The sequence below is a fragment of the Lithobates pipiens genome, unplaced genomic scaffold (assembly GCF_037356315.1).
Source record: "Lithobates pipiens isolate NorthernLeopardFrog02 unplaced genomic scaffold, aLitPip1_a1.2 Scaffold_25, whole genome shotgun sequence".
Lineage (NCBI taxonomy): Eukaryota > Metazoa > Chordata > Amphibia > Anura > Ranidae > Lithobates > Lithobates pipiens.
Window position 1 is genome coordinate 95,256,447 of NW_027507787.1, and position 22,002 is coordinate 95,278,448.

At 47.8% G+C, this 22,002-nt stretch overlaps 1 protein-coding gene across 3 annotated transcripts in view; it reads left to right on the plus strand.

Annotated features, from left to right (window-relative positions):
• Positions 1 to 22,002, plus strand: part of LOC143930421 (uncharacterized) — a 277,574-nt gene that overhangs the window by 217,205 nt on the left and 38,367 nt on the right. For all 3 annotated transcript variants that reach the window (XM_077454728.1, XM_077454727.1, XM_077454729.1), the window contains one exon: positions 15,323 to 15,448. In XM_077454728.1, the coding sequence (XP_077310854.1) occupies positions 15,323 to 15,448 (126 nt within the window). The remainder of the gene's footprint in view (positions 1 to 15,322; positions 15,449 to 22,002) is intronic.

Genomic DNA, 22,002 nt, shown 5'->3' on the forward strand with positions numbered 1-22,002 from the left:
TTTTTTTTTCCCAAAATTGTCATATTATCAGTTTATTTCTCACACACAGCATATGCATACCACAAATTACACCCCAAAACACATTCTGCTATTACTTCCGAGTATGGCAATACCACATGTGTGAGACTTTTACACAGCGTGGCCACATACAGAGACCCAACATGCAGGGAGCACCATCAGGCGTTCTGGAACATCCAGGACAATTCTGACATTTCTCTCCTACATGTAAAAATCATCATTTATTTGCTATAAAATTACATAGAAACCCCAAAACATTTAAGTTTTTTTAGCAAAGACCCTAGAGAATACAATGGTGGTCGTTAATGGTTTTTATCACTCATGGTATTTGCGCAACAATTTTTCGAACGCGTTTTTTGGGGAAAAAAACATGTTTTGTGCTTAAAAAAACAAAACAGTAACGTTAGCCCAATTTTTGCATAATGTGAAAGATGAAGTTATGCTGAGTAAATAGATACCTAACATGCCACTCTTCAAAATTGCACATGCCCTTGGAATGGTGTCAAACATCGCTACTTAAAAATCCCCATAGGCAACGCTTTACATTTTTTTTACTGGTTACTGAACACCGTTTTCATATGTGGGCGGGACTTACGTATGCGTTCGCTTCTGCATGCGAGCACATGGGGACAGGGGCGTTTTAAAAAAAAAAAAATGTATTGTTCATTTTACTTTATTTATTTTAGTTTGACATTTTTTTCCCCAAAAATATTTTTTTTTAATCACTTTTATTCCTATTACAAGGAATGTAAACATCCCTTGTAATAGAAATATGGCATTACAGGTCCTCTTTACAGTGAGATATGGGGTCAATAAGACCCCACATCTCACCTCTAGGCTGGGAAGCCTGAAAAAAAAAAAAAAGATTCTGGCTTTGATCGTATTGGCGAGTCAGTAGAAGCACCAGAGGGCGGGGGGACATCTATGGCTGGGTATTGCAGGGTATCACCGAGTATGGCTGAGTATTGCAGAGTATCTCCAAGTAAGGCTGGGTATCTCCGAGTATGGCTGGGTATGGCAATTTATGGAAGAGTATTGGCAGGGTATTGCAGAGTATTGGCGGGTATTGCAGAGTATTGGCTGGTATTGCAGAGTATTGGCGGGTATTGCAGAGTATTGGCGGGTATTGCAGAGTATTGGCAGGTATGGCAGAGTATTGGCGGGTATTGCAGAGTATTGGCTGGTATTGCAGAGTATTGGCGGGTATTACAGAGTATTGGCGGGTATTGCAGAGTATTGTCGGGTATTGCGTTCATGCGAGCTCCCTCGCATGGTGAGAAGCATCTGCGGGCGCGCTCCCGGGATACACCCGGCGGCTATAGCCGCTCGCTGTATCACACGGCCCCGCCCCCGGCGCTCCGCGTCAGTGGATGTGATTGACAGCAGCGCAAGCCAATGGCGGCCCATCCATCCACTCCAGCCAATCAGCGGCCAGGCTGAACGGTGGAAAGGACATCGGGGGACGAGCGCGGAATTTTCTAGGGGTGAGGTAAGTAAAACGGGGGGCTGGGGGCGCAGGCACTGTCAGATGTTTTTTCACCTTAATGCATAGAATGCATTAAGGTGAAAAAACATTTACCTTTACAACCCCTTTAAGGGTCACCAATCACGAGATTTGTGATGTTTTTCATTCATCCATTTATTTATTATAGAATTTTTGATGTATGACAATATGTAAAATTTCAGATTTTAACTGGCTTTGTTAAACAGACCAACAATAGAAACTAGTCCTCTTCATAATTTTAACATTACATGTAAGTTTGTGCATAAGAGCACTCGTATTTATACAGTGTGAAAATTTTAAATAAACCGTCTTTATACAGTTTATTGTGTTCAGAGGAGCCTCAATAAAGTCCCATGGCCATTTAACTTGCTTTCCCTGTAATATAAGGGATAGAGGCACACATGCCTCTGTATCAGACCAAAATCGAGATGTTGTTCCTAGTACTACATGTACTACAGTACAGTTCATGTACAGTACTACGCTCAGTGTAGACGAGGCTGCTGTTAGACATTATGGGGCCAAGTACAGCCTACCTGACAGGGCCCCCACCCAGAAAATATCAAAATAAAATTTTTGGTAAAAATACACTAAGATCATTATTAACAAGCACAAACACCACATAACTTACAAAATTCCAACGGAATCTATAAAAATGTATGAAGTTAGTAAATGTGTGTGAAGGAAGTCTTCGGGTTCATTTCACATGAGCGCTGTGGTCTTTACAGTGTAAATCAGCAGTTTGTTTATGAAGTTGCAGCAGTCTGGAGCTGTGTGCAGGCATCCTATGGGGACCCAGCAGTAGTACAAAACAGCCGCAAGTCCTAATTTGACAGGTGATTGGGTGCAGGAGTATGGCCCCAAACACAAACATTTGGAGCCACTCACTCACACCTGTCAAATTAGGACCTGAGGCTGTGTTCATACCAGGCTCCAACCACAGAAACAAACCACTAATTCACTAGGGATGGGGGAACAGTTTGGTCTAAGTTCGAGCCAAACTTTTGTTGTTCGTATGTTCGGCAAACAGCCGAGCAAACGGGTCGATCGACCGCTTGTCCGCCCCCGGACCGACCACAATGCATTGCCATGCTGAACAGTGCATTGCAAGCCCTGATTGGCTGAAGCAGTGAAAACGTATGCCTATCAGAGCACAGAGTCATGATTGGACACTGTCATCGTGACTTTATCCAATCATGGCTCATTCCCGCCCCACAGTATAAAAGTATTCTTTCAATGGCAGCCATTTTCAGTGTGATTTTGACATGGAGAAAGATAGAACAGGGCTCTGTTCAGTGCTATTAGTTAGTGTGCTATACTGCCTCAATTGTCAGTGTAGAATATTAGTTTAGAGTCAGTCTAGGGATAGTGTGAGTGTAGTGAAGAGGACCATCATTCAGCTTTACATAGTGTGCAGCTAGAGTAGGGACAGCTCAGATAGTTTCACTGTAGTGAGACAGTGTCATTCATACATACATTAGTGTAGAGTATGGGCAGTTCAGATAGCTTCATTATAGTGTAATGAGACTGTGTCAGTAATATTGACATTAGTGTATAGCTAGAGTAGGGACAGTTCAGATATCGTCAGTGTAGTGACGGTTGAACACAGTCTATTTAATTGCGTTACTGCCAGTTTAACGCCATGTAGTTCTGTGTGCGTTACTGCCAGTTTAATGCCATTTACTTCTGTGTGCATTACTGCCAGTTTTACGCCATATAGTTCTGTGTGAGTTACTGCCAGTTTAACGCCAAATAGTTTTGTGCATTACTGCAAGTTTAACGCCATTTACTTCTGTGCACGTTACTGTAAGTTTAATGCCATATAGTTCTGTGTGCCACTGTACGTTTGGCACATTATATTGCAGTATATTATAGTGTATCCATGGAGTGTGACTGTGTAGTGTGAGTACTCAAATTAAAGTGCACCAAAACCACTTTACATTTATTAAAGTGCATACAGGTGTCCACTTCTTCTTTACATTTGCTTATAAGCACCGCCCCTCCCTCCCAATAATGTCTGGGAGGACAACAAGGAGAGGCAGACGTTCCCTTGGCACTGTAAGGAGGCCAGAAATAAATGTGTCCACAGTCAAAGGTGGATGTAGTGATCAGTCCTCAGACAGGGCATCATTTCCTCTGTTTAGTGAGTTTGCCTGTGCTATCCAGCCACAGCATGCAGAGGAGGTGGTGGACTGGCTTACTAAACCTTCCTCATCCTCCTCATCCTCTGTCACACAAGCAGAGACAAGTGTGCAGTCCCCTGAAGCTGCCAGAATGGATAAACCTGGCTCCCTGTCCACATCTATTCCTGCCATAGCCCCAACATCAGCCATGGAGGAATCAGCTGAGTTATTTGACCACAGCATCAGCCACACTTGCTCCTTGATGATGCCCAGCCATTACTGGATTCTGATGTTGGTTCTGAGGATGACAGGAATATGAGCCTAGTGAGAGGGGAGAACACTAGTAGTCAAATTAGCATTCATGTTCCCCCAGCCAAGTTGTCTCCAGTGGTAATGATGATGATGATGGAGGAGATGGAGATGATAATGATGATGAGGTCACTGATGCGACTTGGGTGCCAGATAGAGCAGAGGAGGAAACTGAAGGTGAGTGGTCACAACCCCAAGGAGGCCAACATCAAGAAAGAGTAGAGAGCAGCCACCCTATTCCATCACATTCTGCAGCTTTTATCTCCCAGCCCACTCCCCAAAGCTCAGCTGTCTGGGCCTTTTTCAGCACATCAGCAGCAGACTGTTGCTATCTATAAACTGTGTCTCAGGCACATCAAACATGGCAAAAACACCAGCCAGCCATTTGGGCACCACATGCTTAACAAGGCATTTAACGTCCAACCACTCAGCCCATTGGAAAGAGCACCTAATCTGTCCCTCCTCCTCCTTATCCACTTCAATCTGCCCCTGCTATACCAAGTCATTATCTCTCCGCAGCCTCCACTGACTGTGATGATGGTATAGCACAGGGTGGCCCAGGTCCAAGCAGCACATCTGCCAGCACCACACCACCAACTGTAGACTGAAGCTGGCAAATAGTGATGGACGAACTTCCGGCGGGACGTTTCGCGAACGCGGACCGCGAACGCGGCCGATAGTTTGCGAACCAGGACGTTCGCGGCGGGCCCCATTGACTTCAATGGGAGGCGAACTTTGCAACCCTACAGGTCAAATTTGCAGCCACATAATAATTACTAGTTGTGCAAACATAGTCCCACCACATGGCCAATGACATAACACATGTATGAAGTGAATCTGGTATCGACAACTACAAGCATTCTTTTTTTATATGGGAAATTGTTGTGACAATTCAGGACTGTGGAGCGCATGAAGGCAATGAAGGAGAGGGAAGGTCAGGGACCAGGGTAGGCAAAGAAGAGGGTGCAGGAGATGATCACCAGCAGCGTGACATACAGCAATGACACCTGCACCGTGATAGAGTCATCTGATAACAGCACCGTGATAGAGAGCACTGACATCAGCAGCGTGACATAAAGCACTAACACCAGCACCGTGATATACAGCACTGACAGCAGCACCGTGATAGAGAGCACTGACATCAGCAGCGTGACATAAAGCACTAACACCAGCACCGTGATATACAGCACTGACAGCAGCACCTTGATAGAGAGCACTGACATCAGCAGCGTGACATAAAGCACTAACACCAGCACCGTGAAATACAGCACTGACAGCAGCACCGTGATAGAGAGCACTGACATCAGCAGCGTGACATAAAGCACTGACATTTGCACCATAAGCAGCCCCAGGAGGAAGTCAGCATAGCACAGGGATGGTGGGAGCCCCTCATAATGAGCATAGCACAGGGATGGTGGGAGCCCCTCATAATGAGCATAGCACAGGGATGGTGGGAGCCCCTCATAATAAGCAGCCCCAGGAGGATGTCAGCATAGCACAGGGATGGTGGGAGCCCCTCATAATAAGCAGCCCCAGGAGGATGTCAGCATAGCACAGGGATGGTGGGAGCCCCTCATAATAAGCAGCCCCAGGAGGAAGTCAGCACAGCACAGGAATGGTGGGAGCCCCTCATAATAAGCAGCCCCAGGAGGAAGTCAGCCCAGCACAGGGATGGTGGGAGCCCCTCATAATATGAACAGCAGAGGTACACCCCCAGGAGGATGTCAGCACAGGGATGGTGGCAGCCCCTCATTATAAGCAGCCCCAGTAGAAATATGACACCGCTCAACCTCTTCAAAGAGGAGGGTACGGGCATATAGTACGGTGTGCTTTTTTTGGACAAGGAAGTGAGCCAAATGAAGAAAGAAGGTCTCTGTGCTCGATTAAAAAAATTGTTTATAGACATATACATGGTCTACTGGTCACATGTGTTGAATTCCTCCGAGATCCATGCCTCATTCATTATTAGAAATGTGAGGTAGTTAACACCGTCGTGAGCTAGGCGAGTACGCTTATCGGTCACGATCCCCCCTGCTGCGCTGAACGTCCTTTCGGACAGGACACTGTATGAGGGGCAAGCCAACAGTTCGATTGCAAATTGGGCAAGCTCTGGCCAGAGGTCAAGCCTGCCCACCCAGTAGTCCAGGGGTTCATCACTCCTCAGAGCGTCCACATCGGCCGTTAACCCGATGTAGTCGGACACCTGACGGTCTAGACGTTCCCTGATGCTGGATCCGGATGACACCTGTCGATGGGTCGGCTGAAAGAATGACCTCATATCCGAAGTCACCAACACATCTTCAAACCGGCCTCTTCTTGCAGGCGCTGTTGGATTGGTACCCGCAACTCCTTCTCTGGGAGTGGGAATTGCTCCTCTGCCAGCGCACGCAAAGGCAGAATGCAGCATTTCTCGAAGTAAGGCCTGGAAGTGCTCCATTCTGCCAGCCCTCTGTGACGGCGGTAACATTTCCGCCATTTTGTGTTTGTACCGGGGGTCTAAGTACGTTGCCACCCAGTACTGGTCCTTGACCCTTATGCTTTTTATACGGGGGTCCCTATTAAAACACTGGAGCATAAAGGCCCCCATTTGCGCTAAAGTGCGGTGTGGTGGCCTGGCTCCTGCTCATCATTCAGGATAATGTCGTCCTCTTCATTCTCCTCTCCCCATCCACGCACAACAACAGGGGTCCCAGAAAGGTTTAAAGCATGCTCTTCTTGCTCCTCCTCATCCCCCCTGCTGCGCTGAACGTCCTTTCAGACAGGACACTGGATGAGGGGCAAGCCAACAGTTCGATTGCAAATTGGGCAAGCTCTGGCCAGAGGTCAAGCCTGCCCACCCAGTAGTCCAGGGGTTCATCACTCCTCAGAGCGTCCACATCGGCCGTTAACCCGATGTAGTCGGACACCTGACGGTCTAGGCGTTCCCTGATGCTGGATCTGGATGACACCTGTCGATGGGTCGGCTGAAAGAATGACCTCATATCCGAAGTCACCAACACATCTTCAAACCAGCCTCTTCTTGCAGGCGCTGTTGGATTGGTACCCGCAACTCCTTCTCTGGGAGTGGAAATTGCTCCTCTGCCAGCGCACGCAAAAGCAGAATGCAGCATTTCTCGAAGCAAGGCCTGGAAGTGCTGCATTCTGACAGCCCTCTGTGACGGCGGTAACATTTCCGCCATTTTGTGTTTGTACCGGGGGTCTAAGTACGTTGCCACCCAGTACTGGTCCTTGACCCTTATGCTTTTTATACGGGGGTCCCTATTAAAACACTGGAGCATGAAGGCCCCCATTTGCACTAAAGTGGAAGTGGTGTGGTGGCCTGGCTCCTGCTCATCATCCAGGATAATGTCGTCCTCTTCATTCTCCTCTCCCCATCCACGCACAACAACAGGGGTCCCAGAAAGGTTTAAAGCATGCTCTTCTTGCTCCTCCTCATCCGCCCCAGCACCATCCTCCTCTGACTCCTCTTCAGACTCCTGTTGTTCACTTGTCTCAGATAGAGTAGCCCCCCCCTGGGAATTCATCCAGCATTGCGACTTCCTCATCTTCCCGCTCCTGCTCCTCCACAGCTTGATCAATGACATGACGCAATGCACGCTCCATAAAGAAGGCATAAGGTACATTGTCACTGATGGCGCCATGGCTGCGACTGACCAGTTTGGTGATCTCCTCAAATAGCCGCAGAAATCTGCATGCATCGCGCATGAGCAGCCACTGGCGCAGTGAAAAAAAAAACAGCTCCCCAGAACCTGTGCTGCCGCAGAGTTCATACAGGTAAACGTTAACTGCACGTTTCTGCTGGAGCAGCCTATCAAGCATATAGAAGGTTGAGTTCCATCGCGTCGGGCAATCGCAAATAAGACGTCTGACCGGCAGATTGTGTCGCCGCTGAATGTCAGCAAGGCGAGTCATGGCCGTGTAAGATCTTCTGAAATGGGCCGAGATTTTCCTTGCCTGCTGCAAGATGTCCTGGACCCCAGGGTATTTGACAAGGAATCGCTGCACGACCAAGTTTAAGACGTGCGCCATGCATGGCACGTGCGTGATTTTGCCCTGTTTCAATGCGCTAAGCAGATTGGCACCGTTGTCACACACCACTTTACCAACTGTCAAATTGAGTGGTGTTAGCCACTGATCTGCCTGTGAACGCAAAGCTGAAAGGAGTGCCGGGCCAGTGTGGCTCTTGGCTTCCAGGCACAACAGACGCAGCACGGCATGGCAACGTCTCACCCGGCATGTCGAATAGGTTCTGGGGAGCTTGGGCGGCGGAGCAGAAGAGACGATAGCAGCGGAAAAGGAGGAGTCAGCTGAGGAGGAAAGGGAGGAAGATGGAGTAGGAGGAGGAGGAGAAGAAGAGTCAGGCCTGCATGCAATCCGTGGCGGTAAAACCAAATCTACACGGGTACCACGGGTTACATGCTTGACGGCCGTCAGAAGGTTCACCCAGTGGGCAGTAAAATTGATATACCTTCCCTGCCCGTGTTTGCTAGACCACGTGTCTGTGGTCAGATGTATCTTGGCACCGACACTGTGTGCCAGAGATACATTCACTTGCCGCTGAACATGGCCATATAGCTCTGGGATGCCCTTCTGTGAGAAATACTTCCTTCCTTGGACCTTCCATTGTGGTGTTCCAATGGCCACAAATTTGCGAAAGGCCTCCGAGTCCACCAGTTTATATGGCAGTAGTTGGCGGGCTATGAGTTCTGACAAGCCAGCCGTCAACCGTTGGGCAAGAGGGTTATCCGGTGTCATCATTTTTTTTTACGCTCGAACATTAGGCCCATGGAAGCCTGCCTTTTTGCAGAAAAACGTGAGCTTGGCGTAATGGAAGGTGAAGTGGAGGACAATTGTGAGGAGAGAGGAGAAGGAGAAGTAGAAGACGAGGCTGGACGGTGAGAGCCTGGAGTGTGGCTTTGTGTGTTCCGTTGCTCCCACTCGGCTCGGTGATGGCTGCTCATGTGCCTTCTTAAGGCGGTCGTCCCTAGGTTAGTGTTGGGCTTACCGCGACTAATGCGTTGACTGCAAAGATTGCAGATGGCAACGCTATTGTCAGCAGCGGACACGTTAAAAAAAGCCCACACTGCGGAGCCATGTGCTGGTGTCCTGGGAGCGACAGATGTGACCGTACATGGTCGATGACTCGCTCCTGATACATTTGCAGTCTGCTTTGTCCCTCCTGTGCAATGTAAGTTATTCCTGCTTCTCCTCCCTATTTGCTGGTCCATATCTACCTCTGAACTCCCCTCCTCTTCCTCTCTTGTGGGCACCCACGTGACATCACTAGACACGTCATCATTGACGTCACCTTCCCCACCGCTATAAGTAGAGATCTCGGAGTAGGCAGCAACACCAGGGACCAACCTCCTCCTTGGGCTGATTTGGGTACTGTCGTCAGACTGTTGAGTGGCGCTTGTTGCTACCTCCTCTTCCTGATCCAATACCAAGAGTGGCTGCGCATCAGAAATGTCTTGATATGGATCGGAAAATAATTCCTGTGACTCAAACTGAAGGTATGTGGTGGTGCTGGTGTTGGTGGTAGTGTCTTTTGAGGTGCACATAGCAGAGAGTGAAGAAGAGGGTGCAGATCGAGAGGATGAGGAGGGTGCAGAAGAGTAAGGCTGAGTGAGCCACTCAACCAAGTCTGGTGCGTCCTTTAAAGTAATTGAACGCACCTTCTGCAACTTCCCACTTTGGCTCAAGCCTGTTGCTCCTGCCCTACCCCTACCACCCCTGCGGAAGGGCCTGCCTCTTCCTCTGCCTGTAATTTTTTTAATGACCCTGTGACAAAACTCTCAGTCCCTATACCGATGAAGGACTGCTGCAGTATAGGGCAGCGGTCAGCAGTAGTGCACCTCAACCCTTTGTATTGTGGACCTATACCAGTCCTTATAGAATGGCAGACTGTACCTCACTCAACCCTATGTACTGTAGAACCCTAGACAGACCAAGTTACCAGTCCTTATAAGGACCTTTGTGGAACAAGTAGGTTGTGACTGATTAGCAGACTGTACGTCAGTCCCTATACCGATGAAGGACTGCTGCAGTATAGGGCAGCGGTCAGCAGTAGTGCACCTCAACCCTATGTATTGTGGACCTATACCAGTCCTTATAGAATGGCAGACTGTACCTCACTCAACCCTATGTACTGTAGTACCCTATACCTTACCAGTCCTTATAAGGACCTTTGTGGAACAAGTAGGTTGTGACTGATTAGCAGACTGTACGTCAGTCCCTATACCGATGAAGGACTGCTGCAGTATAGGGCAGCGGTCAGCAGTAGTGCACCTCAACCCTATGTATTGTGGACCTATACCAGTCCTTATAGAATAGCAGACTGTACCTCACTCAACCCTATGTACTATAGCACCCTACACCAGGTTATTACCAGTCCTTATAAAGGACCTTTGTGGAAGAAGTAGGTTGTGAATGATTAGCAGACTGCAGCAGAAGGGCAGCAGTCAAGTATAATATTCTTTCTATATTTGGAAGAAAGAATATTATACGTGTACAAGCCTATTACCATACCAGTCCTGAAAAGAACCTTTGTGGAACTAATAGTAACAGCTACTGATTAAACTGACCCTCACTGCCTCACACACTGCTTCCTGCCTGTCTCTAAATAAACTGACAAAACAGAGGCTACTGGAACAATAACTGGAATAGCACTTTGTGGACCTGATAGTAACAGCTAATGACTAAACTGACTGTCCCTACAGCAGCACACACCGTCCTGTCCCTTTCTCTAAACTGAGAAAAGACGCTCAGGCTGCTGCAACAATCAGTAGCACAGCAAACCTATATACACCTAACACCTATACCAGTCCTGAAAAGAACTTTTGTGTACCAAATAGCTAGCGATTTGGGTCACTGCAATCTCTCCCTGCTCCACACAGCAACCTCTCCCTATAGTGACAGAAGAAAGAATGTAAAATGGCCGCCGGATCGGGTGTATTTATAAGTTAGGGGGAATGTCCAAGTGTCCATGTGCTGTAACGTCTCAATTGGCTGTCCTGTACCCCATGATGGATGTGTCATCATAGGTCAAAGTTCTTTTACACAGTAAACACGGAAGTCCGCCGGGCGAACGGCGGCAATAGTCGCCGATCGGGCGAATCGCGAACAGCTGAAATTCGCCGCGAAACGACCGCCGGGCGAACCATTCGGCCATAACTACTGGCAAATTTCTCTGCCCCATCTGCTGCAGCAAAAAAAAATAATACAGTCCCTGCCACCAACATGCCCATCGTCTAAATGCAAGCTTGGTAAAGCTGTTGGCTCTCCAACTCCTGCCTTTCAGCCTGGTGGATTCTGCATTTGCATAATGTGCTGTACCACAATGGCAAGTCCCCAGTTACTACTACTCTTCACATGAGGCCATTCCATCTCTCTACCATCACGTTGGAAGGGAATGTTCTGGCAATCTTTGGGCGAGGTAGTCAGCCGTAAAATCCACCTTACTGCTAACACGTGGTCCAGCAAGCATGGGCAGGGGCAATATATTTAGTTCACAGCACACTGGGTAACGTTGCTTGCAACTGGAAAGGATATAGGACAGGGCTTGGTGCTGCAGCTTATTGTGCCCCCACATCTCCATACAGATGGTGGTGATGATGCCAGATCTGTGAGCTCTACCCCCTCCTCCTCCTCCGCCACCTCCATGCCCTCCTCTGCAGAATTGTCCTATGAACATCAGGTAACCACTAAGCGTTCAAAGGGCTATTCCCAGGGTCAGGCTAAAAGGTGCCATACAGTGCTTCAGCTGGTGCGTTTAGGGGACAGGAACCACATCAGGGCAGAGATTCTTGCAGCTCTGCAGGGACATGTCCTCAATTTGGTGGTGCAGCGTTTCCTAAATACATACCCAGGGTTGCAAGATGTTCTAAAGCTGGCCAGAATAGTCTATAGCCATTTCAGGTGGCCATACACAGCCAGTGTTCGGTTGGCTAAAATTCAGCGGGAAATCCACCAGCCCAAAAACCACCTGATTTGTGACATGCCCACCAGGTACAACCCAACTTTGTCAATGCTGCAGTGGCTATACATGCAGCAGAGGACCGTCAACGGGTACCTGTGCGAATACGGCACAACGACAGGCTCAGGCCGCCTCTGCTTTTTTCCCCTACGCCAATGGCTGATCATTAAGGATGCATGCACTGTATTGTCACCATTTGAGGAGGCCACAAGGATGGTGAGCCATGACAGTGCATGCATCAGTGACACAATCCCTGATATGATCCTGCTGGAGTAGACTCTGTGTGGCATTATGGACAGGGAACTGGAGGCAGAGCAGCAGGAGGAAGAGGAGGACTTTGTTTCCTTTCAAGGCCCACTTTATCCAGACACCATCATTCTTATGTCACAGAATACACAGGAGGAGAGAGGGGAGGAGGATAAGGAGGAGGGTTCTGGCACTTTCATAGGCTTTGAGGCAGAGGAAGTCATGTGTCAATCTGTAAGCAATGGCTTTCCAACCCCAGGACCCTTGGGAGCAGTACGTGACGGGGAGGAGGAAGTTCCAGATGCTGTCATCCTGAGTGACCCCAGGGAGTCTGCTTCTCAAGCCTCTGCAATTTTGAGGCGCATGGGCAACCTCATGTTTCAAAGTCTGCAAAAGGACCCAAGAATACGTGGCATAAAGGAGAAGGATGATTACTGGTTTGTAACCCTCCTTTACCACTGATATAAGGGGAAGGTCTCAGAACTCATCCTGTCCCCACAGAGATTGAGTGCAGAAGATAAAATCTCTTGAGGAAATGTTAAAGAGGATTTTATTGAACATTTTTCCTGACTCCAGTAGGTTACAGTTTCGTGGAAAACATTGTTTTGAGTCTTCTGTTGGTCAAGAGAGGAGGGTTGGAGAAGGCGTCTGCCTAAGTGAGGCATTTCAGATTTTTTTTAGTCCTCACCGCCCAGGGCAGTCAGCTTTCACATCCCATTGATAGCGTCTGTATCACATGGTGGACAATTACCTTGGGCCAAAACAGAGATGGAGAGCTTTCCAGCTGACGATCTACTGACTTACTGGGTCATGAGAATAGACCACATGCCAGAACTTTCCCAGTATGCTATTGAGTTGTTGGGCTGCCCTGCATTCAGCGTGCTTTCAAAACAGGAATTCAGTGCTGCAGGAGGTTTCATTACTGATCATAGAACACATCTGTCCACAGACTCCGTGGACCATTCGACTTTTCTAAAAATCAATCAGTCCTGGATTACCAACTATGATGCCCCTGATGCCAATATCACTGATTAAGTCATTTTGGGATGTGGAATTTCTGCAGGTCTTCGAGGCTGCCTAGCTTTGAGTGTGTTCAATCATTTCATCTGGAAGAATGTTTTTGGTATAGGTTTCATGGGCACAAATAACACCCAAAGACCATTTTTTCAGCACCTGTTTGACATGTGCATATCATTGCAATTTTTTTTGCCTTCATCAAGAGCACTTTTATAGGGTTACAGTGGACAGGCGCCACCGACACCCAAAGACCAATTTTTACGCACCCGTTACTTCTATACAAAGTCAAAGTGACACCAGAATGTATCCAAAAAATCTCTAATCTTGTTTTCAGTGCACTACATTGTGGCCTTGTCAAACACTGGCTCCCCAGCTGTTGCTGAGCAAAATAGATGCAGCTTGCAGGGAAAATTTTATTTTTTTGTGCTTTATACATGCAATTATTGCTGCAGAAGATTCTAGACATGGTACAGATCTGCCACTTTACAGGTAGATTGAGGGGACCCCCCAGGCATTATATTGGAAAGGATTTCTCAATTTTTTGCTTTAACTTTCAAAATCAAAAAATCACTGCTAATTTAAAAATGACATTTTTCACAAACCTTTTTTATTGATACATGTCCCCCGGGGCAGGACACGGACCCCTATAACCACTGTATGCCCAATTACTTGCATATAAGCCTTCAAAATGGGCAATTTTGATTTTTGACATTCGGGCCCCATTCACTTTAATGAGGTTCATTATTCGGGTCCGAACTTTCGTGGTGTTCGAAAGTTCTGGTGCAAATCGAACAGGGGTCCGTTCGGCTCATCCCCTTCATTCACATGGTTGACAGTAATGGGCTGCCCTAATGGAAGGTGTGAACGGAGTCTAATTGCTCAGTGTTTTCTACCTTAATACATTGAACATATTAAAGTAAAAATTCCCTAGTAAACTATTTGTTAAAATTCTTATCCTAGCACTTACCGTTTACAGCTTTCAATGCTGCTAGCTCCTGTTCTTTCAGTGCTGGTAACTTACGTTTCCAGTCTTCACAGAAAAGAGTTAAAGCGGAGTTCCATCCATTTCAAAGTCAGCAGCTACAAAAAGTGTAGCTGCTGACTTTTAATAAACAGACATTCACCTGTCCCACAGTTTAGCGATGAGGGCGCCCCGAAGCCGCGCTCCTCTCCCCCTCCCATCCGCAGGGCCGGCATTGTAACTGTGGGTGCAAGCCGCGAGTTGTGAATGGCCGGGCAATCTTCTGAGACCTGTAACTTCCCCTCTGCGCCCTGGTGCCAGGGGAGGAAGTGGGAGCTGGGTGCCTGTCAAAACCGGGTACCTGCCCCCCCCCCCCCCCCCCAAATAAAATGACATGCCAAATGTGGCAATGTCAGGGGTTCACCAGGACTTAAAGCGGAAGTTCAATTTTTGGGTAGAACTCTGATTTAACAGTGGACAATGTAGTCTTCAGCCAAGCTTAGAAAAGGGAGAGGAAGGAGCAGGGGGGTGCCTTTCCATCCTAGGCTACAGGACTGTGTGTCTCTATTGATTTACACAGTGTAGGGAGACACAACTCTGGCCTTTGCATGGGAGGGGGGCTCCATAAGACCATGCAGGAGAAAGAACCCACCATGAGGCAGGAAACCTAGTTCGGTGATCATGGCACCAGTCATACTGGAACATAGGAAGGATTAAACAATAAAGAAGCTGCATACTCGGTAAGTGATTAAATCAACCTCTGAAAGGGATTTAAATATTAATTTAAGCAAGCTTTGGACATAAATATATCCCAGCCCTATTTGAAGGTCCCACCCTTCAAAAATGGACCTGTCTCAGATGTTTTATAATGACAGATTACATGTGCCCCTTTAAGTTTTTTTGTCTTGTCAAGCTCTAGAGCTGCCTACATGCAATTTTACAGCAGTTTCAACCATCTTTAAATCTCAACACAAAATGGATCAAGGTGACTTATCAACAGCAGTTTATTAAAACTTGTATATTTATATGGTGGATACAGGAGCAGGATGCCTCTGATAGATCATCTTTAAGAATAAAAAGTGATTGAAAAAAATGAAAAGTTGTAAAATTCACTGCATGTGTACCATTCATAAAATACTGGAAAGTAACTTTGTTTACCTTTTTTTCTACAGGCTGTGCAGCTCCTCATTGCTTTCATAGGTATTATGCTGGGATCAATCATGCTTCGACTGGACAATAACAGTGAACGCTACACATACACATCAGCCTATGGGTTCAATTTTTGGAGCGTACCATTTGTAAGTACACGCTGATTGTGATATTTCTACCTATGATATCTCCTATGATATCTCCGTACTACTCATGACAAAAATACTGAATAGTAAAAAAAAATCTGACCTAATACATACTTCAATCCAGCTGTAGTTGTTTTTGAATACCCTAGTTTTCAGGCTTGGGGCCCCTGTAAGCCAAAGAGGTGAAGGTTCAATTTAAAAAGAGTGGAATTGGAGAGAAGAAAAAGATTGAAAGCTAATGTTTTGGTTTGGAGATTTTTACTTAGCTTCATTGGTCCAGTTTGGAGCAATGAAATGATGTATATGCCATACCTGTGTGATCTCTGTAGAAGCTAGAAATCACTGTAATGGGCACCATTAGCTTCGGGGTCTCATACCAAGCAGCTGCCCTGCTGCGTCGTGAACACTGGAGGTAGTTTTCTCATTACAGGCACTATTTAGGGAAGGCTTTGCAGTTTCTCAATGGATGCAAAGCATTCTCTGATTGGATGAAGTGGAGAGGCAGGTAAGTGATGTCACAATATCTACCTTGTCCATTCAGAGAACACTTTACATTCCTTAGAATTATACAGTGTTCTCTGAATTGTGCTGAGGGGGTTCCTGTGTTCACTAAGCAGGACAGCAGCTTAGCGCAGGATCTGGAAGCTAGGAGCAATCCTTAGTTACATAGTTGGTGAGGTTGAAAAAAGACACCAGTCCATCCAGTTCAACCTATGATATGTGTATATGTGTTTATGTCAATAGTACATCATATCCTGTATGTTGTGGTCACTGGTCATTAAGGTGTCCATCTAATAGTTTTTTTAAATTCCACATCCTTACCGCTCTGACAGTAAAGAACCCTCTACGCAGTTTAACTACTTAAGGACGAGGCCATTTTTTGCGATACGGCACTACGTTACTTTAACTGACAATTGTGTGATCGTGCAATGCTGTACCCAAAATATTTATGTTCTTTTTATCCCCACAAATAGGGCTTTCTTTTGGTGGTATTTGATCACCTCTGCGGTTTATATTTTTTTGCGCTAGAAACAAAAAAAGACAGACAATTTTGAAAAAAAAAACAATATTTTTTACTTTCTGCTATAAAACATATCCATTAAAAAATCAATTTTATCAGTTTAGGCCAATATGTATTCTGCTTCATATTTTTGGTAAAACAATCCAAATAAACATATACTGATTGGTATGCGCAAAAGTTATTGCGTCTACAAAATAGGAGATAGATTTATGGCATATTTATTTATTTATTTTTTTATTTTTTTACTAGTAATGGTGGCGATCAACAATTTCTAGCGGGACTGCGACATTGCGGCAGACAGATCAGATACCTGACACTTTTAACACTTTTTTGAGAACCAGTGACATTTTACAGTGATCAGTGCTAAAAATATGCACTGATACTGTATAAATGACACTGGCATCGAAGGGGTTAACATCAGGGGCAATCAAAGGGTTAAGTGTGTTCCCTGTTTGTGCTTTCTTACTGTGGGGGGATGGGCTCATTAGATCGACACAGTGATTTATGTTCCAGATTAGCAGGAACACAAGATCACAGTGTCCATGCCTGACAGAACAGTTGTCTGCCTTGTTTACATTGGCAGACTGCCCTTCTACCTCTCTGGGGAACGATCAGTGTGTTCCTGCAGACATCACGTCCACCAGACCCTCTGACTGGCTCCCCCTGTGGCCAAACCGTGCGCGCCACCCAGTGGATATTGCGCATAATGACATACAGATATGCAGTTTTGTGGCAGCTGTGCCACCTTGCCACAGTACAACTGTGGCAGGTGGTCGGCAAGTGGTTAAGGTTAAACCACTTCTCTATTAGTTTTAGTGAATGGCTGTGTGTCTTTTTAAATTCCCTTTCACTGAATCGTTTTTTCCGTGTGTTAGGCCGCGTACACACGCGCGGACTGTTCGCCCAACCCTGTTCGTCAAACAGTTTCGGCAAACAGTCCGCTCAAAATTTGCATGAGCGGACTTGCCCACACACGAGCGGACTGTTTCAGCGAACTGTTTGCCAAACAGTCCGCTCAACTTTTGAAATGAACGGACTCGCCCACGTAAGGCGGAGGCAAATCCGCCCATTTCGAGCGCGTGTACAGGTAGGCGGGGCCCGCGAAGGAGACGTCGCGGGCTCCACCGCCTGGAATGGGCTTAAAGGGGAACCCCAACGCCGAAAAAAATCGGCGTGGGGGTTCCCCCAAAGTCCACAACAGACCCTTGTCCGAGCACGCTACCCGGCCGGCCAGGAAAGGGGGGCGAGCGAGCGCGCCCCCCCTCCTGAGCCGTACCAGGCCGCGTGCCCTCAACATGGGGGGGTGCCTTGGGGAAGGGGGGGCCGCGCGGCCCCCCCACCCCAAAGCACCTTGTCCCCATGTTGATGAGGACAAGGGCCTCTTCCTGACAACCCTGGCCGTTGGTTGTCGGGGTCTGCGGGCTGGGGGGCTTATCGGAATCCGGGAGCCCCCTTTAAGAAGGGGGCCCCCGGATACCGGCCCCCCACCCTATGTGAATGAGTATGGGGTACAATGTACCCCTACCCATTCACCTGTGAAATAAAGTACAAAAAAAACACAACACAGGGAAAAAATATTTTATTGCACAGCTCCGGGGGTCTTCCGTCTTCGGGGGTCTTCTCGCCGGACTCCTCCGCTATCTTCGTGTAGCTCTTTTGCTAGCGGAGGAGTCTGGCTTTCTTCCTCCCCGCCGCCGGCCTCTTCTCCCGACTTCGGGGGTCTTGTCCCCCTCTTCGGTTCTTCTGCCGGGCCACCGCGCCTTCTTGTAGCTCTTTTGCAGGCGGTGGCCCGGTCTTCTGTCGCCGCTGCCTTCCGTTCTTCTGTCGCCGCCTTCGGTTCTTCTGCCGGGCCACCGCGCCTTCTTGTAGCTCTTTTACAGGCGGTGGCCCGGTCTTCTGTCGCCGCCGACTTCCGTTCTTGTTCTTCTTCTTGTTCTTCTTGTTCTTCTCCAGGAGATGTTGACACGTCGCTCTCTCCGGCCTGAATGCCAGAGCCGCCCTGCGCTGCCACTTATATAGTGACAATGGGGCGGGGTCACATGGTATATGTCACATGGGTTGGTCACATGGGTTGATGTCACATGGTGACCCCGCCCCCTTACGATGTCATAGTCCCCATGTGACATCAACCCATGTGACCAACCCATGTGACATATACCATGTGACCCCGCCCCATTGTCACTATATAAGTGGCAGCGCAGGGCGGCTCTGGCATTCCGGCCGGAGAGAGCGACGTGTCAACATCTCCTGGGGAAGAACAAGAAGAACAAGAAGAAGAACAAGAACAAGAACGGAAGTCGGCGGCGACAGCGGCGACAGAAGACCGGGCCACCGCCTGTAAAAGAGCTACAAGAAGGCGCGGTGGCCCGGCAGAAGAACCGAAGGCGGCGACAGAAGAACGGAAGGCAGCGGCGACAGAAGACCGGGCCACCGCCTGCAAAAGAGCTACAAGAAGGCGCGGTGGCCCGGCAGAAGAACCGAAGAGGGGGACAAGACCCCCGAAGTCGGGAGAAGAGGCCGGCGGCGGGGAGGAAGAAAGCCGGACTCCTCCGCTAGCAAAAGAGCTACACGAAGATAGCGGAGGAGTCCGGCGAGAAGACCCCCGAAGACGGAAGACCCCCGGAGCTGTGCAATAAAATATTTTTTCCCTGTGTTGTGTTTTTTTTGTACTTTATTTCACAGGGGAATGGGTAGGGGTACATTGTACCCCATACTCATTCACATAGGGTGGGGGGCCGGTATCCGGGGGCCCCCTTCTTAAAGGGGGCTCCCGGATTCCGATAAGCCCCCCGCCCGCAGACCCCGACAACCAACGGCCAGGGTTGTCGGGAAGAGGCCCTTGTCCTCATCAACATGGGGACAAGGTGCTTTGGGGGTGGGGGGGCCGCGCGGCCCCCCCTTCCCCAAGGCACCCCCCATGTTGAGGGCACGCGGCCTGGTACGGCTCAGGAGGGGGGGCGCGCTCGCTCGCCCCCCTTTCCTGGCCGGCCGGGTAGCGTGCTCGGACAAGGGTCTGTTGTGGACTTTGGGGGAACCCCCACGCCGATTTTTTTCGGCGTTGGGGTTCCCCTTTAAGCCCATTCCAGGCGGCGGAGCCCGCGACGTCTCCGTCGCGGGCCCCGCCTACCTTCACACGCGCTCGAAATGGGCAGACTCCTCCGAGCGGGAACAGTTTGCTCATTTCGAAAGTAGCCTACACACGGGCGGACTGTTCGCTCAAACACAGTTTCAGTGGACAGTTTTTCGGAATTTCCGAAAGACTTTGTCCGTCCAACTGTCCGCTGAAACTGTCCGCTGAAAGCCCACACACGAGCGGACTGTCCGCCCAAACACTGTTCAGCGGACAAGGTTGGGCGAACAGTCCGCCCGTGTGTACGCGGCCTTAGGGTCACCAGTACGGTATTTGTACATTGATATCATATCCCCTCTCAAGCATCTCCTTTCCAGAGAGAATAAGTTCGATGCGTGTAGTCTTTCCCCATAGCGGAGGTCCTCCAGTCCCTTAATTAGCTTTATTATGCTTCTCTGGACTCTCTCCAGTTTCAGCACATCCTTCCTGAGGACTAGGGATGAGCTCAATGTTCAGGTCGAACAATAAGCTTGACCCAAACATTGGGGGTTTGCCCGTTCGCAGAACATTGAACATTATGGGGCATTCCTGGGAAATTCTAGAGCCACGAAACATCCCATAATGCACTGCGATCTTACAGTGCATTGCTGTATGATGATTGTCCAAAGCATGCACCTGACCTGCATGCTTTGGTCAATCACAGCGCGCTCTACTGGCAAAGCTATTATTGGCCAAAGGCATGGTGCCTTTGGCCAATCATGGCTCACGGGGACTAAGTCCACGCCCCACACTATATAAGGCTGCTTACATAGCGGTTGCGTGTAGTGTTGTTGGCGTGGACAGAGCGATAGCTTGAGCTAGATTAAGAAGGCAGGTTATTCAGTTAGTGGCAGTGTATTTCATATATACAGGCAGTCCAATTATATATATATACACATAAACACAAACACACACACACACATATATATATAGTCCAAAATGCAGCGCTTATTCAACCAGAGAAAGTTCATTCAATGAAAGTATGAGAATATGTATATTGAGAGCCCTTCACCACTTCCAGTGGATAGAGAAAAGAAAGGCACCCAGGTGTGTCAAATCTTCTTACCAGATATAGATATTAATTGAGCATCACATCACTAATCATCGGCTGTGTAGATATCTCTTTTTCAGCGACAGTAATGGAACCACTCAAAGGATCAATCATCCACCAGGATATAGTCACCAATCATAGATTTCTCCAGGTCTGGGCAGGGATCATAGGATATCAGACCTCAGCATAACAGCAATACCCAAGACATGGGAGGAAAAAAAAAAAAGCGACAAACAATAGTGAAGCCCCGTAAGGCAAAGAGAAACAATTTATTGGTAATGAACTTACAGTTAAGCAGTGGAAAAGGTTATTGTAATACGTACAAAAACCACAGAGCTCAGCATCCAGTGTAGCCTATATATACAGTGCATTTGGTGGTGTCTAGTTTCTAATACACTTCAGGCGGTGTGGGCAGTATCTAATACAGTGTGTACAGTTTCTAATACACTTCTGGTAATGTACACATAGGGATGAGCCGAACACCCCCCGGTTCGGTTCGCACCAGAACTTTCGAACGGACCCAAAATTCGAACGAACTTTAGAACCCTATTGAAGTCTATGGGACTCGAACGTTCCAAATTAAAAGTGCTAATTTTAACGGCTAATATGCAAGATACTGTCCTAAAAAGGGTTTGGGGACCTGGCTCCTGCCCCAGGGGACATGGGTCAATGCCTAAAATGTTTTTAAAAATGGCCGTTTTGGCGGGAGCACTGATTTTAATGACGATTAAAGTGAAAAAAAAAGTGAAATATTCCTTTAAATATGGTGCCAGGGGGGTGTCTGTAGTATGCCTGTGAAGTGCCACGTGTTTCCCGTGTTTAGAACAGTCCCTGCACAAAATGACATTAAACGGAAATAACACCATTTAAAACTGCTTGCGGTTTTAATGTTATATCTGGTTCCTGCAATATGGTTGAAAATCATTGAGAAAAATGGCATGGGTAGCCCTCCCTGCCCATTACCAGCCTATTTGGGTCTTGTACGCATATTAAGGGGAACCCTGTACCCATATTAAAAAAAGGAAATGCGTGTGGCCCCCAGGCCCTATATACTCAGAACAGCAGTATACAGGCTGTGCAAACAAGACAGGGACTGTGTAGGTTTGTTGTTAAGTATAATCTGTTTGTAATTTTCAACTGGTACATTTTTAAAGTGTAGCTCCAGTCAAAAAAACTATTTTTAAGCTTTTTGGAAAACATAGGGAAGGGTTATCACCCCTGTATAATTTGTTTTGTCGTCCATCTTTTTTCATCTCACTTGCTGTTGTCTCCTTCCGTTTGCAAGTAGGAGATGTTTGTAAATTGGATGTTTGAAAGTAGGGGCCTGCCCTATATGCTCTGCAGAAATGGCGGAACAAGGTGTAAGCCCTCAAAGT